At 44.0% G+C, this 18,035-nt stretch overlaps 1 protein-coding gene across 1 annotated transcript in view; it reads left to right on the top strand.

Annotated features, from left to right (window-relative positions):
* Positions 1-18,035, top strand: part of nrxn3b (neurexin 3b) — a 262,834-nt gene that overhangs the window by 108,547 nt on the left and 136,252 nt on the right. Inside the window, exons 16-18 of the mRNA XM_076084372.1 lie at positions 690-863; positions 1,709-1,735; positions 3,793-3,912. Coding sequence (XP_075940487.1) covers positions 690-863; positions 1,709-1,735; positions 3,793-3,912 — 321 coding nt within the window. The remainder of the gene's footprint in view (positions 1-689; positions 864-1,708; positions 1,736-3,792; positions 3,913-18,035) is intronic.

Here is an 18,035-nt window from a genome sequence, read left to right as displayed (position 1 = left end):
AAATTTGACAACACAAATATGAACTTTTCTCAAATAAAGAGAGAAATTATTTTCCTGCTTGTAAAGGAAAGACGGATAAACTAACTTTCATATCCGCGTCACTCCCAGATCCTAATTCTTAAAGGGCCGCACACAATGGATGGAGAATGGACCTGACAGTGTCAACTTTATATCGTTAAGTATGATGATAGGCTGTTGGATTGTAATTTGAAGGGGGAGAAAACATACAAACCAGAACGCACGCACAGATGTAGCATGTTAGAGTTATAAATAACTTGTCCATGTGAGAAACAATAGTTTAATTTAATGACCACCAAAATAAAAAATACATTTTTTTTTTCTTTTTTTTTTTTTATCCAATAATGGCAAATTATTTGGGGGGGGCTGAAGAACATTTTAGGGGGGCTTCAGCCCCCCTAAAATGGGCCTAACGACGCCCCTGGTCCTAAGATATTGTTGATTTCAGCCGCACGTTAAGAGATTCAAGATTGGTACAAGTCGAGTATCAGGCCTGAGAAACACATCCTCAATCTATACATGTGTCAATAATATTAAATATTATTTGTATCGTAAGAAAGAGAAGATAATTGAACGGAGGTTTACTTGAAAATAAGGAAATCGTTTTCTATTACATTAGTAACCTGAATATTTCTCAAACTCACGAACATACTTATGTCGTCTCCCCTCAGGTGATCTGTTTGTCGGAGGTCTGGGACCTAACATGTACCAGAACCTCCCTAAACTGGTGGTTTCCCGGGAGGGCTTCCAAGGCTGCTTGGCCTCAGTTGATCTCAACGGCCGCCTGCCAGATCTCATCAACGACGCCCTTTTCCGCAGCGGGCAGATAGAGCGAGGCTGTGAAGGTACAGATGGCCTGTAGTGTATAAGAATCATGACCTGCTCCAAGAGATGTATTAGTCTCATTAGAAGGCTCTTCAGGAGCCCTTAAAGCCACTCTCTGGCATCGTTAATCCAATTCATTTTCTTTTTTCCTTCGCCAGGCATTTGTCACATCACAGGAAAACACTTTGTCTTTTAGTTTCTTGCTTGTTGATTTTTATGTTGCATATGTTGTCTATTTTAAGATCAGTACTGAAACCTGAATAACAAATGAAGAAACATCCTGTTTACCCAGATTATGAAAGATAATGAAACTGTAGCTAAAGTGATGCTACTTTCACTCAAACACTCACTGCCGTCGTTTTTCCTTCTCCAGAACCAAAAAGCTCTAACCTAAGGCAGAGTAGTTTTTTGCAATTACAGAATACAAAAAGCTGCTGATGATGTATGTACATGGAGACAATATTTAATTTAACGTCTTTATTGTTGTCATTTTAATGACCAATCAGTCAGCTAGGGGGTTTCCATCTATATTAGTTGTTCTATATTCTCACTCTTTCCATGGCCTGTGCATATGCCCTGTAGAGGGCAGCAGAGGATTGAGATAGTGCTGCTCAGTGGCCTCAGTGAGGAGAGAAAACAACTTCTCAACAAATCCTGTGTAATAAAAGAAATAGCACGTAAGGTTTATTTCCGGAGCTCAACCCTCACTAACAAATCAACAAGGCCCCCCAATGTTGCACTCTGCACAAAGTGACACAGTCTGTACTTTTACCAACACTAACAATGCTGGTCCCTCACTAACCTTTACTCTTGTTTTCCGCTCTGCTCTGTTCTGTTCTGTTATTTTCTTTCTGCGCTAACAAAGTTGGTTTCACCAAAGCCGACCTGCAAGGTAGAGGGTTAAACTCAGCCTCTCTGAGGCCTGCTCGCCTGAAAGTCTGCTGTGTGCAATGCATTGTGGGTGTCGCCATGGCAGTAATGTTCCCTTGGTGGTGACTTGCTCTCTGGAAAGAAAAACTGAATATGAAGATAAAAAGACAAAGACAGACTAGTGGCAGACAAAACAACGGATTAAGTAACCAGGGGAAAAAAATATATATTTATATATATATATATATATATATATATATATATATGATTATTGTGTGGATATTGCTATTTCATACTGTAGCAGTGTGAATGCAACTATGCTTATGTTAGACTGCAGCACAACAGTAATATAACTGCATGTTTTCTTCCCTGCTAACCACGGCTGAGTGTATGTATATTTGATAAAGTTGCAAAGAATTTGAGTTGACATTATATTTAAAGAGAGCAAACAGATCAGGTCAGATGGGTGATGTTCATCCAGTATGAGCATAAAGCAGAGGCAGATCATTTGTAGGAGTGCTTTGTGCTACTATGAAAATACCAGTTGTGACACATTACAGGCCGGCATACACAGCAGGAAGAGGCTGTCACTGCACATCCAAACACCGTCGGTGTCATGTCTGTCTCTCTCTTTAAAAAAAATAAAAATAAAACTAACCTGTCGCTGCTTTTACCCAGCTCAGAGTGTTGTTCAGAGAGCGAGTGATCTCCTGCTGCAACGCTCAAATGCAGCGAAATCCTCCATTGCTCACGCTGACAAAGGAGCACCGCCGTGCACACGCAAACATGAGATTCCCGCTGATGCAATACAGAAATCCATGTATGCACACAGTGTGGAGGATGCCTGGCTGACCACCATCACCGTGCATTACACAGTAAATGCACTTTCAGCCGGCAAACTTGCTCTGTCCTCCACTTCAAATGTCTCTTCACATTGTCTTGCACAAGACAATTGACACCGTTTACTTGCATTTGTCTGCCATTTATTTGGACTGTTTATTTGATTTTACTTGATTTGCTTTTGTTTGTTTCCAACGTGGTTATCGGAGGGGTTTCTGTCGAGGTCCCCCCCCCCCCCCCCTGTCTGTCTAGACTCCGGCGGGGGAATTGTTTATCTTGTTATCTATGCTGTGCACTTGTCCTTATCTGCATTCCCTCTCAGTAATAGTATTCAAAGGTAAGAGCTATGTGTGGTGTAGACGAATAGCAAACACACATCCAGTTTGACTTTGAATACCCTCCTCAACTCCTGCCTGACTGAAGTGCATACACAAGGATATGCACTACGTGTTCTCAAGTGCTCCATTTGTTTCTCCTCTTCTCTTCATGAACTCCGTCTGTCTAGTGTTCACCGTGTATTCTCACAGTGAAAGAGATATTTGGATATAAAATTGCCGGGGTCACTTTAATGCATTTTTTAAAAATGGGTATTGTTTTTATCCATGAGTCATTTGTTAAAAGGTTTTTTTTGTTGATGTCATGTCTTGCTTGTTCACAGAGGGAATGCAGCGTTCAAAGTTTTACTCTGATAAAACTTTTTTTAATTAGTTGTTGGAATGATAAAAAATTGCATGCATGTCCACCTGCACACACTCTGTAAAAAGGACACGAAGGGATGTTGACAGTGTCATCACATCAGCCCAGCTGTGGTACAAGTCGTCTGCTGAAGCATGTCTGAAATGCAGATTAGACCTAAGCTAGCATAGCATCCTGTACAGCAGTTTTTACAGCAATTACCTCAGAGAAAAAGGTGATGCTTACACTGCTTGAGAAGCGTGCTGTTGATCCTGTGAAAACCTGGCGCGTCTGCTTGGGCTTGCCACTGCGTTTGCCGCTTTACCCAGCATGAAACAGGATTCCCCAGACTGTTTTTGAAGTGTGTTGTACTCCAGGTCAGGCTTCCTGTGGTGGCACTGTTTGCTCCTTGTTCTTTCTTCTAGGCCCACATGCTGTATAGCTATCTCTCTAGAGTGCATTTCTTCTGCATGGGTCCTGCATTGTTAAGGCTCAGCAGTAGCTCTTATTGTTGCTTGATTGTGCTCCTGTGGTATCTCTGTCTCCCTCCCTCACCTTTCACAGGCCCGAGCACGACCTGCCAGGAGGACTCGTGCGCCAACATGGGTGTGTGTATCCAGCAGTGGGAGAACTTCACTTGTGACTGCTCCATGACGTCTTACTCGGGAACTCACTGCAACGACCGTGAGTACTGCTTGAGATGTACCTGAACTTGACCTGCATGTGCAGTAGAGGAGCACTCCTCTGATTAGTACATGTATATGTGAGCTTTATCAAGTCTGAGAAAGTGACTTAATTAAGTAACATCTATTAAGCAATATCAGCGTCTACTTGGAGACCTGATCAGCATTTAGCATTTAGTCAAGGACTCAAATTGCATGGGAAGTACAGGATCCAATTTCCAATCCAGCTTGACCCACATTAGGAAGTGGAAGTCTGGATATCTCAGCCATGCAGCACCAATTTGGTCTCTTTGGTCCCTTTAACTGTACGGAAGTGCAATTCTAAAATGTAGGAGTGCTCCTTTAAAACTGCCATATTTCACTTCCTGCATATAGACGTGCATACAAACACATTATTACGAAAACATGCACTGACTTCACATGCTACAAACACACATACATGTAAAGTGGATGCACCTATGGAGCCGTGCCGTCCTCTCTGCCACAGTGAGTACCACATCCTTGACTCAAGGACTCCAGGCTGTTTCACTCATGTGCTTATTAAGCCCTTGTCAGATTCGCTGCATGAAAGTGGAGCTGAAAGCTTCATGTGATCTTTAAATGAAGCAGCTGAAAGATGCCATCAAAGGGTGTTTTTTATTTTCTTTGCTGCAATGCAGGCAATTTGTCGTAACAAATGCTTGATGTCCCGAGCTTTCACATTTCGGGCTTCGGAGTGAACGGCTGCGACTGATGATGTGTAAAATATCCACTTCTGTCTCAATCGCCTTTTCATAAACGCGCTTCAAATAGCTTTCAAAGAAGTGGAAGTGTGAGTGTGTGTGGAAATCTCTTATCCCCATGACGACAGTGGACTTCCCCTCAGTAATCACGGTTGGCGGTCTTTCATTTAGCGGTTAATAGTCGGGGCATACTGCTGCTGGGCCAGACTAATGAGGTGGTGGAGGCTGTTAGGATAGCTGCTCTCCGTGAGAGCTGGCATCCCCTAATCATCCAGACCTTTCTGATGTGACACTGTGTTGGACTCCATACCTCTCAAATCCCAATTTCCTTTTTTTTTGCTCTTTATTTTTTTGTCTCTTCTTTGTTTTCTATCTGCAAAAGATGGTCTGATGCTATGGTGTCCACGCAGGGCCAATAATTGACTCCAATTCTCACCTCGTGATGTGAGCTGTGTGTTTATGGGTTAATCAGAAGCCCTCATTACTTCATCTCCTGGTGATGACATGGAGAGAGATTTCATTGATTTCCGACAGATATATTTCTTCTTGAAACATAAGAGATTGGGATAGTAACAATATTCATCTCATGACAGTGCAGGTTTAAAAGTCTTAGTTCTCCTGTTGCTGGCTCTGGAGAGAGATGTTCACTAATATCGACTGGACTGTCCAAGCGTATAATAGCATCCTTATCTGAGCGCTGTTGCCCTAAATGGGATTTTTGTAGTTGATTTTCTCTCTGTTTTTCAAGCTATTTCTTTTCATTTCCTGTGCTAGAAGTAATAATAAATAATAAAGAGAAGCAAAAAGGATAAAGAGGTAAAGAACGGCCAGTTTGTTTCACAGGAGTTAATATGCGCGCCCAAGATAAGGGGTCTAGTTTTCTGTTGCATTGAATCAATGTTCTGATGCTGACTCTGACGACAGAGGTTTCATGAGCTCAGCAGTGCAGTCACACACCACCAGGTGGCAGTAAATCCATAAGCAGGACCGCACACTGTCCCTCCGTGCTGTGAGGAAATGAGATGCATGAAAATCAGCTTTCCTGTTATTTTCCTCTCGTACTTCTCTCAGTCTCTTTATCTATCCTCCACTACAAACACACGGCCCATCCAATTTCTATAGTTATGGATCATAGAGAGAATATTGTGTATCCTAAACAATGCAAAATCCTGAGTAGTACAATACGATCATATTGCCAACAGTTTTGTTTCTGGATTGTAGCTGGATAGAAATGAAAATGGTGAGCACAGTCTGTGCCTTGTATGTTTTGTATGACTGTGGGACTCTCTTTTATTCAGTGAGCACAGCGCTGAGAGAGAGTTTTTAATTAACAATGTGGGAGTGGAGCTTCTCCCTCTGTTTCTCTCAGTCTCTCCCTCTCTGATAGCTGGCAGCAAATATCAGTAATTGTCTGCTTCTCTGACTCCGTCTCTACCCATTGTCCAAATGAAGAAACTTAAACAAAGTAAAGTGAACATTTCTGCAAGTGAAGCCTCTCGCAGTTTCATCTGTGCGATTGTTAGCGCCGAGCCTGCGTGCCCTCTCTGCACTTCTCCATTGTAGCCATCAGGGCTCTAGGTGGCAGAGGAGAAGAAAAAACATAAAGCCTCAGCAGGCAAGAACTATCTACACAGCTTTCATTTATTCCTGTGTACCCCTGCAGCCTGCACTTTGTCTCTGCACACCTTTACTTATGGGAACAAGACACAAAGGGACTTTGCACCATTTCAAAGCCACTTGGACAATCTGGAGGTACATATTGTGCTCAGCACTGCTTAAAAAAAGGGGGTTTGTGGGGATGAACTCTTTTTATAGCATTTTCATCCTGCTTGGTTCTGGCTCACTGCTTTTGTCATGCTCATCTCCATCTCCCTGTCGTCTCGTATCCATCCCCCCCTTTTTTCTCTCAGTCTTTTCTCCTCCTCTCCCTCTCCTCTTCCTCTCTGTTTTCTGAGCAGACCTCTCCCTGTCAGATTCTATGAATACCGCGTATTTTCATTTAAATCCAAGGACATGGGAGCTGTGGGCCAAGCAAGAAGAGCAGCGGACACTCCTCTTCCACATCCAGAGCAATTACTCAACTTACGTAATAGAATTATCTTTGCAAAGGTCGCTGCATTGTTCCACAGTCAGGAACATGGTAAACAAACAGAAAGTGGAGAGGGAGGCTGAAGACAGGCAACGGAACACTGTTCGTCAGTTGGATGCTGACATCAGTAATTGCTTAGATAGATTTAGTGATGAATTTCTCTGCCAGTGTATTGATCCCTACCAACCCTCTGGTACTGCTCAACCCAATGTCCTTAATTCACTTTCCAAGGCATGCTCAGAGGGCTGTAACCATATCTGGCTAACTGCTTACATAAATGACACAGCAGCGGCATTGCTTTCTTCACTACATAAAATAAAATAATCATGGCATTCGCCTCGTAGTCATTTCTTCTTCCGCTCGTTGGGGAGAGGAGCGAGGAGGGAAAGAAAAAGGACAAAAGAGGTCCGGGGTTGAGGAACAAGCTGTGTTTCCTCTGGTCCACAATGTTCTACTCAGTAGAAAATCAGCAATAATAACATAATAACAGCATTTTCCCTCTATTGACTGATGTGTGTACTCAACAGCATTAGATCCAGAGGTGGAAATAAAAACATAGCCACACAATGGCGCTATCCACTTTGAAATGACGTCAATGAGGAGTGAAGGTTTTAGAATAAACAAAATAATGAGAAGCAAGACACAAAAACATGCACACGTTGCTGTAGACCTCCTGAATACTGAAGGAGTTTTCATTGGAGCGTTGAATAATTCAACCTGCTGTGTCTGTAAATGGGATGAAGTAGCTCAAGCTGTCCAACAGGTGTTGAGCAGGGGTTAGCTGGCTACGAGGTGCTCTCCGCAAACCATGGAGCCTGGCATAGTTTCAGCTAGGCACTGATGTAGTGGTGGCAACTTAAGATCACAATGGATGTGAAATGTTTTCCTTTTCCTTGATTTTCTTCTCTCAGAGGCTCATAAAAGTTTCCATTCAGTGCGTGAAAGTACCTTTTGGCGAAATGGGACTTATACAGTAAGTGGAGCATTGAAATATGAGAACATTTGTCTATAAATACCACAGGTAGATTAGAAATGGGCCAAAATATTTCCACAGAGAATGAATTGTCCTCAGGGCACCAGCTATCCCAAAAGCACACTTTAGAATGATCTCACTATCTTTGTTGTAGTAGTTGAGGCGAATATGTCTGCTTGAAATGACTGAGGCGTCACATGATCAGGTGGCTTTTTAACAGCTACTTCACAGCTGCCTGCAGTATCCTCACTAAAGAACACGTTTTGGATGATGGAGCTTTGCTGAGGAAACGGCTCCTGTTATTGTGTAGCTGTGGCTGGAGGAAAAGGGTAATTGCCCAACATCAACGCAGTAGAATTGCCCGAAACACATACATACGCAAGAGGGCACACACGTAAAGTTGTCCCTCTGAGGTTTATAATATCTCTTCCTCCCCCATCACTTTATCACTCCTCTTCCTTGTCTTATGATATCTGTATTAGAACTGGAGCTGCATGTCCAGCCCTTGGGGGTCTAACGAGCTGCCCCGCTATTGGCTGATCAGGCTAATGATGCTTGCCCAGCAGTGCATCATGTCACTGTGATAAGAGTGGATGTCGCTTGTGTCAATCGATGTGTCACCGCCGTGCTCAGAGCCGCGGTATAATTGGATATACGCAGTGCTGTGGAGCCTAAATGCCCCAGGGCCAGAAGAAAAGCGAATGTAAAACGGTTAAAAGGATGGAGGAGAAGTGTGCGAGATTTTACTCCTCAATGAGTCGGTGTGCTGACGAAATGTGCAGTTCTCTATATTTTGGGGTAATTTATTATTATTTTCATATATTTCTGAGCCATTGCTTTTAATGCAGAATTATTTCTTGGTAGATTTCTTAAAGCCACACGAACTCTTTATTGTTTTGGTTTTCTGGTCAACAAGTCTGCTCTCATGAAGGGTGCTGCATTTGAAATGTATTATACATCTATGATTGAGGGATTACCTTTAGCTCTCAACATGGCGATGGCTGAGCCAGTGGCTAGTAGCTAACAGTGCTAACGACACGAACAGTTCAAACAACGGCAGCAGTGCTGACGGAGCTGACAGAGTCTACCTGAAAGAGAAGCGGCGTGTGTCAGGAAAGCGTTATCAGCGGTAACCATCCAATGAGTGCAGCACTGAACTCCCCATGAAAAAATCATCCCTTTACATTTCATTTTTGTAAAAGAGTTTAACAAATAAAAGGCAGTGGGTTTATTGGGAAGCTCTAGGTGTAGGTAGGCACAAACAAAATCATGCCTTCTTCTGCTGTCTCTGGAACTCCTCTCACACTTTCTGCAAAATGCTTCGGTGAGCGAATGAGAGATATGTTGTATGGAGAGGGAGAAAATGATTGAGTTGAACACATTACAGACAGTTACGATGAGGGGCATCCATCTGTTTTGGTGCCAGGCGGGTAACCTTGAGGCTGTCAGAGCGTTCCCAGCCCTGGCCCTCACAGGCTGAGAGCCCAGCCACAGACACATCCATCAACACATTCCACACATTCCAGCAGCAGCAGCAACACATACAAATCACCCGATCAATGCCTTGAACGCCTCGCCTGAACTTCAGGGTTTTTGGTCAGGAACATGTCTTGAGTAAGAGCAGTTTGGGCGCACGTTTTCTTTCGCATATTTGATATTTCTTTCTGCGCTGGTCTTTCAACCGTACATGTCTCTTTCATCATATTTCTTACCCCAGTGCTTTTGATCTGACACCCTAGGAAAGAAGGAGAACTTATCTTTTCTTTTAAACGTTTGTTATCACTGTGTGACAGCAAATACACATTGTTCAGGACAATAACTTGATGCTTTGGTTTTTGAAAGGCCACACAAATAGAAGTAATTTGTCATTGGCAGACAGCGTCCTCTGCACTCAATTGCATCAGTGAGTACACATTACAATTTAGATGTGCATGGATCAAAGAGCAAAGGTGACTTGCTTTGCTCTTGGTTCGTCGGTCTGTTGTTCTTATGGCACTCACCCTGTCTCCCTCCTTTCTCTCTCTTGTCTCCCAACAGTGAAGGCTGATAGGTAGCATCACCAGTAGGGAGCTAAACCACTCAAAGCAGACTACAAAGAATAAAACTCTCCTCTGTACAGCACTTACAGGAGGGTACTTCATCAGCAACAAGGGCCACTGGATCTACCAGTCCCGTTTGTATTCATCTCAAATCAGAATTTGATCTAACTGTGTCTCTGACTGCATTTCATCAAGTGCCAGACTTAGATAGACTTGATAATAGGCAATGCTGTATGTCTGATGCCCACTGACAGACACCCTTTAACACTTCTACCATACAGGCAGGCTTCTGCAAGGGTCACACTGACCCTTTCAGGTAATTGCCAGAATCTAGTCTCATTGTTGTTTCTTTCGCAAGATGGCTCTGTCGCTCCTGCTTTTAACCGGTCTCGAATGAAACCTGAGATTTACAAAACTGTTGACGGCAAAGTTATTGTTCAGGATGAGTTGCTTAACTTTCTCGCCATGAAAATTAAGACATTAAGCCAGGACGAGATCATCCTGTTGGCCGCGAACACGTTTGACTCCGAGTGGATAGAGTCCTCGAAAAAAAGTTTAGTTTAAACTCTGCCCTACTACACAGCGGTACGTTTCCCATAAAGGGGCACAGAAAGACATAAACAACATTTAGAGTTGCCTTAAAGTACTGAATGAGTGCGGGGAGAACACTCCCAGATTTGTCTCTCATTACCTGGATGAATTGCCTCCGGTGACATTTTCCAACATGGACGTTTCGAGCTTACTTGGGAGAATAGAACAGCTGTACACTGAGGTCTGCTCAATGAAGCAGTCAATGCAGCTACAGGCTGATGTAAGCAAAGATTTTCGTGCCATCACTATGGAAATTGATCGCCGACTGTATGCACTGGAGCGTCCCACTGACCTGACTCCGGGCGGTGGCACAGGTGCGTCAGCGGCGCTGGACGGAGGCACTGTGCGCGCGAAGGCTGGGACCACTGGCTCTGACAATGCAGGGCTTGGGGCTACCCTGGCGGAGGCCTCGGACGTTGATGCCGGAGAAGGGGCTGAGGCGGGGCCCTGCGATCTGGACGAAGAGAGGGCTGCGACTGCGAGAAGTTCCGATTGTTCAATATCTTTGTCATGCTCCCCAAAATGGAGTCATGTCGTGAAAAAAGGCTGAAGTTAACGCATGTTCCAGAGAACGCTGCTGCTCAGTCGGGATCGCGTACTGTCGCCCCTGGGCGGAAAAAGAGACCCCGCAACGTTAAGCCTGTTGTTACAGTGCTTAGTGTTACAGTGGACCAGAGCTGTGGGCAGCATCAAAATGGTCAAGACCAAGCTGGTGAGTGTCTTTGCTACCAGGTTCTCACCAGATCTCGACGCTGAAACGTTACCTGTGTATCTTAAGGAAAAACTTGGCCGTGAGGTCAACTGTCAAAAGATCGACACTGTCCACAGAAGATTCAGCTCATTCAAAGTATCTGCTGAATGCAATGAGTTTGATGAAATGTACATTTCGGAGCTCTGGCCAGAAGGGGCATTTGTCCGGCACTATTTTGAGCCCCGCAGGGCGGGAGTTATCGGGTCTAACCATGCACTTGCTGTGGGGGGATACGTGTGCCTGTTGGTACTATGGGCACTCACTTGCCTTGCTAAAATGTTTATCCGGGTTTTGTCGTACAACTGTCGTGGCCTGCGTGTGGGCCAGAGCGTTGGGGATAAAGCACGCCGCATGGTTGTTGACAACCTTTTGGAGAATTGTGACATACTATGTTTACAAGAGACATTCTTACCAAAGCAAGACTTGGAAAAACTGAACTCTCTCAATGATAACTTTCATGGTGCTGGGGAGTCTACAACTGACCGTGGCATGGGAATAGTCAGAGGAAGGATACCAGGGGATGTGGCTATTCTCTGGAATAAGAAGCTTGACTCATTGATACATGTGGTCAGGCTTGGTGTTGACTGGTGTATTGCAATACAGTTTACTCATGATGATAAGGAATTCATTATCCTAAATGTCTATTCACCCTATGAGTGCAATCACAATGAGGATGAATATCTAAATAGGCTTGCCTTCATCAATTCCTTCATTCGAGATAATACTTCTTCTAGTATATATGTCATTGGGGATATGAATGCAGATATCTCAGACACAAGCTCAGTATTTGCCAAGCACATGGCTCAGGTCTGTAAAGACAATCATTTTATATTGTCAAGCGAAGTGCTTTTGCCTACAGATAGCTATACATTAGTGAGGCCTGGCACACTACGTCATGGCTGGACCATTGTATGAGTATAGCTGATGCACATGCTTCATTGGGATGTATGGGCATTCTTTATGGAGCAGCAACAACTGATCATATACCTTTTGCTATGTTGATAAATGTCGAACATCTACTGGCGCTATCTAGAAATGGAAATAGTGTCAACACAGAAAAACTTGACTGGTCAACTCTCCCTGAAAAGGACGTCTTAGTGTATTCTGCTCGTACAGACCAATCCTTCAGTAATATTCATCTACCTAGAGATGCAGCTATGTGTACTGATGTTAACTGTAAGGATGTGGTGCATAGAGATCTCTTCTTCATGTACAATGATATAGTAAGTGCTCTGTATAAAGACAGTAAGCCCTACTACAAGCATACAAATAAGACCCATAACATCAAACCTGGTTGGAACGAGTATGTAGCTGAGTATCGTGCTGAGCATATTGTTCACCACTCTACACTGCACACTTGTGGTCAAACTACAAAAAAAAGAGCTTACAGAGACTTCAAGTAGCTTCTAATGATGCCATGAGAATACTGCTAAAGAGAGCGAGATGGAGTAGTGCTAGTGAAATGTTTGTGGCTGCATGAGTCAATACTTTCCAAACTATTTTAAGAAATCTCATGTATGAATTCATTTGTCGGCTTAATGACTCTGAAAATGAGATCATATTGGTTTTAACCAACATAAGGTTTAGTAGCACATGCTACCAGTCCCAGCTGTGGTGACATTGGTACAGCTGTCTCTTTGTAAGGCATTGCTAGGCTGATGTACTTTTATTGTTTGTGTGTCATTTTATGTATTTGTCTCTCTGACTGAAATAAAGTCTATCTATCTATCTATCTATCTATCTATCTATCTATCACAATTAGAAGGTATAACTACCCACAGGGCAGTCCTGTCATTCTCTATGTTCAGTTTCCATAGTGAGGTTACTCATCTGAACACTGGCATGAAGCGGTTCAGCCTTTTGAGCTAGAAAAGAAAATTGCACTGTTTGATAGCTTTCAGCCATTCATTTTTGACCATTAACGGGCTCTCAACAAAATAACACGGTATTGCGTCTGAAGGGCACTCATAGGGACTATATGCTCCTGTGCAGGGGGCCAAGCCATCCACAGTGTCCATCAGATGCAACTGATGGCTTTCATCAGGTGAAGGCATTTCAAAGGCAATTACCTCTGACATTTTTATTTCCAAAGAGAACAAGCAGTCCACTCCCACTCGCTATACTGAGGCGCACCTTCCCATGCGTCCAACTCAAACCGGAAGAGGATGACTTTTGGGAACACCTGAGGTCATGCTGTCAGTTGTTGTAGTGCTGGGCGGTATACTGGTTCATCCGGATTTAAGGTGTGTTTAGTATGGCCTCTTCCTCTTTGCTACTCTCTGCTCTGATATTTCATTTGATGTAAATGTTCATGACCTTGTTCAGACGTCTGGTAATATATCATCACGTACAAAGGAGACAGCTATAGGAACATAGAAAGGGGAATTTGGGCCCCAGCTATGAGCAGGTGAGTTTCAGCACTGCTGTGGCAGGACGGACTTCTGCTGTTAACTTACCCACAGATTGCTGCTCACACCATCCAAACATGCAAGCCTGACCAAATGAAGATTTAGGAGCTAATGACTGAACTGAAAAAAACATAAATACACAGCCTGTTGTACACAGCAGCAGCATGTTTAGCTAACGATTAGCTGGTTCAAAAAAAGGACAGTGATTTGTGTGTGAGTTAAGTCACGAGAACACACATATTACTCACACAGTTTTTGTGCAAGTTGTTGTTTCAGTTACTTCTTACCACCACTTAGCAGCTGCTCATATTAAACTGTATCATTGACATACTTTAATGTCAATGCTGCCCAGTTTCCTTACGTAAGTATGAGTGTTGCCCTGTTGTTAAACGTTGGTGAGGAAAAAGAACAAAGTGAGTCGCAGGACACTGTCTGTCTATGCCCAGGCCATTGATAAAATAGAATGTGTTATTACCTCGCAGAAGCTAAAGGAAACAAGTTGAACCAGACTTGTGTTCACTTGTCATATTCACAGCTGGAATACAGCTCTGTTGAAAAGTAGCCCAGTGACAACCCTGCACACAATTTACAAGCAGCCTCTCACTCTGCTTCTCTAAGTTACCACACCTTTTTTTGCTTTCCATAGTTTTCCCTCTCGGTCTCTCTCTCTCTCTCTCTCACACACACACACACACACACACACACACACACACACACACACACACACACAAAGTAGGACACTGGTGCCATTTAGATTAGTATCCCATGTGACCAATGCTGACATGAATTTGCTGGGTGACAAGGGACACAATTACAGCAGCGGGCTGATCGTCCATGGTCCCACCGTTTCAAATTGTCTCCCAAGCGTCAAGCAGGGAACAGGAAAATGTGTAGTAGTGACTGTGTGTGTACGTGTGTATTTGTGAGTCTGTGTATGCGGCTGTAACTGTGTCACTGTCTGTTCAGGTCTGCGGGGGAGAGGCTAGGATAAACACCAGGGTCAAACACATCAGTGTAACTGTAAACCTAATGCCAACTGACGGCTGTCAGTCTTGAGATCCCTGATATGAGTCACAGGCCGACACACACGCTCAAACACACAGACCTTAGGTGGTCCTGTGGTGCCAGCGTGCTCCCTCAGCCTCGCTTAGTGTCTCTGCAACTTTTTAAGTATTACAACAAGAAAAAGGTTCAAGATATTGTCTTTAGCACAGTTTATCTGTACTGTTACAAGAGAAAAGAGCCATGTTACTACTTTAGGTTGAACAAACAAATCAAATGTTAATCATTGTAGCTGAAAAGCACAGACTTAATATAATGAGGAATTTTCAAAGGTCACGATGATGCAGTAAACAAGAAATGAATCAGCCACAACACAACCCAGTCTTTGTGTATATCATTTGTTTTAACATCTCCCTCGTTGTAAGTCTTTACTCAGCTTGACAGCTATTTTAACTGAATCCAGCTCAGTGGATTAATCTGCAGGCCTTAAAATGGGAGGCAGATAAAGACTTACCACTTCCTGTGGTGACATTATCAATTGTAATCAATCTTCCTCGGCTGAAACTGACTCTAAAGCTGTTTGGGCAAGCAGACGTGTGCCGTTTATGCATGCATCTTTGTTATTGCCTGTTTCCTTTTCCGATTGTCGTGGCCATTTTTTGCAGCGTTGTGTGCGTGTGCATAAAAGCAGCCGTGCTGTCTGTGTTTTGTCTCAGGCTATTTTCAAACCTTGTTCTCCTCAGCACGCACTCTCTCCTCTGCCCCACTTCTTGAAACGAGAACCCCACACTCGGCAAGTACCGCTTGTTTTCCCTCCTCTGCGCCCTCGCTTTGGTCAATCGAACCGAAACGTCTCCCACAATAAATGTATCTCCCGTCGGCGGGGTAATGCTTGTGAAGGGCTTTGCGTGCATATTAGAGGCAGGCTTGGGGACCACACTGGGATGTCATTTGTGCCGTCCTGGCAGCTGAACAGCTGAGAGTGCTAGAAATCCTCCTCCCCCCTCTTACTGAGCGGTTTCACCTGAGCCAGGCTGGGTATGTGTTGGTTCAAAATGAACGGGTGATATACTTTTGGCTGGGTTTTGGCTCAGTGATTGGTCGACAGCGATGGTGGTGGTTTCCCTCTTCATTATTCACCATGTCATGTGTGTCAGTGAGACTGGCCCCGGGCCTTTGCCAGCCCATTACTCCCTCGCTGTTCAGCGTGTGTGTGCGTGAGTGGGCTGTGTTCAGGCCTTACTGATTGTTTCTCCGTCGTAGGGACCCTCATTACTGCCCCCACACTGTCACAAGCATCTGCTTCCCTCCCTCCCTCTTTTCCTCCTCCTGCCATGCGCTGCAGTCTGCTCCAGGCGTGCCCCGCACTGCTCCGACACGGAGCAGGGAGGGAGAGGAAAGATTGGAAGTCACATAAAGACACAAGACATCAAGTCAGAGGGAGAGCACCAATTTGGGAACATGGAAGGTAGAAACAAGCAAGTTTGTTGGAGCTGCCAGATTCTCCTGGCGGGAAAAGCAGACCTCAGATCAGGCTCAGAATTAGCAATCATTGTACAGAGATCGGTCTGTGACCGTAGTTCGACCCCTGCCCAGCAGGGCTGTCACCCCGGGCTGCCCTGAGAGAGAGGCAGCTTTTACAGTGATGTACTGCACAGCCCAGTGAGTACCAGCGAGGCGAGGGGGGAGGTCGGGGCTTAAGAGAGAGAGAAAGCCTGTGTGAGGGAGAGGGAGACAGAAAGAGAGAAGGCATAATGAGTGTGTCAAAATTAGCCTGGCTCACCCAGAGAAAAACAGCAGTATGTGTTACTAATGATTTGTTCCAGTAAAGCCCAGCAAGAGGGGGAAAACAGAACGGGCACAGGAGGAGGAAAATTAAGAAATTGTATGAACAATTAATGTCCTTATAATCCTAAAAGTCCTTATGTTTCTTCACAGACACAAAACATATATAGTTTACCCCACGTTCAAAGTGTTAGACACATTGTTCGGCCTTTCTCTATGAACAGCTGTAGACTGACGGAACGTCCTATTTCAAACATGAGCTCTTAAACCGATGACAAGATAATTATTTAATGACCTCGAGGTGAAAGCCATCCATTATCAGCTCGGCATCACTCTCTGCTGCCATTGTGCTGGCTTTGCTCTGTTTAACTTGGTCTAATTCTTCAGAGATGCAAAATGAAAGTGAGTCGACTTCCCCGGAGACTTTTCTTTTTTTCTTCCTTCATTTGCAAAGATACAAGCCCTGCAGCGTTTTTTGCTTGCTTTTCTAACATCTACTTCTATCCGCAGCCAGTCGCACCCCTTCAAATCTGAGAAGGAATAATTAAGAAGAGGGGCGGGGGGGCGGGCTGTTAAATCACAGTTTATTTTAGCTGTCACTGTACAGTGGCCAATTAACAGATGCCTGGTTTTTCACACAACATGCCATATTTCGTCATTAGTTATGATCAGAATATCTTATGAGACTGAAAGTAAACATTAATGTGCTGTGTGTGTGTGTGTGTGTGTTTGCGATCATACACACTTTTAGTTTCCTCTCCGTGGCAGTAGTCCGATGTTTAATCCCCTGCATGTTATTGGCCCCCTGCTATTAGTAACGTGATGCATGTCCCAGGTAATGTTGTTTGTCAGAGTTGCATTGATTAGTGCGTCTCAGGCTCTAAGGAGGAGGATGGCAGCCATTAGCTCTGACTTAAATAACAAGAAAAGTAAGACATCTAAAAGCAGGGCGGGTAGTAGACTGAAGGTAATGAGTAACGGGTCAGAGGGTGTCAGACAACATGGCTGCTCGAGGCAACATGGCATCATTACTGCAGTGTGAGTAACCTGAAAATACATCGAATATTGAACATTAGTGATTTGTTGACTGACCTTAATCATAGTTTTGTGCATGTTCTAATAATGTGGTAGTAGAGGCTATATATCCAGTGGAAAGTGCCCTTCTATAGACGTGTTACAGCTACTGTGTCTCTGATAGTTGTCTAATCTGTAGTGCCTGAGCACTGTTCAAAATCTGCAGACAGATTTATGTGGCATTTCCCCTACTTGTCCAGGGATGGCTACATTACATTATAGAGTTTTTGCCAACAATGCAACCTCAGATCTCTTTCTCTTTCCCACATCTACGTACAATTCTACATTTAAAGTTGAAAGTGGTGAGAGACTAAATCCTAAAGATTGGCATTGCAATGACACACCTCTGCAATCCTGTAAAAACCTTGTTAACTAATGGATCCCTCCTCTCCTCTCAGCCTTCCTTTTATTTCATCTGACAAGTTCTCAGCAACTTATCATAATCATCAATAAGTGGCCGACTGAAAATCAATGTCAGAGTTCTGGATAGTGCCATGCAAGGACTGGCCCCATTGTGTTAATGGTTAGGAGTCTGATTCCCACAGCCAGTGCTGAAATGATATTCCTGCATGGAACTGCAAGTCACTTTGAATGAAATCACCCAGTGAACAGCATGAAAAGTGATAATGTGGTGTCTCCAGTGGAAGTGCTGCCATCTAATCCTCTCTGATAAGAGTTGACATCTCTGGC

Source organism: Anarhichas minor, unplaced genomic scaffold (genome assembly GCF_050575085.1).
Source record: "Anarhichas minor isolate MPS153535 unplaced genomic scaffold, ASM5057508v1 ptg000136l, whole genome shotgun sequence".
NCBI lineage: Eukaryota > Metazoa > Chordata > Actinopteri > Perciformes > Anarhichadidae > Anarhichas > Anarhichas minor.
The sequence above is the reverse complement of the archived record's forward strand: the minus strand, read 5'-3'. Positions and strand labels throughout refer to the sequence as shown.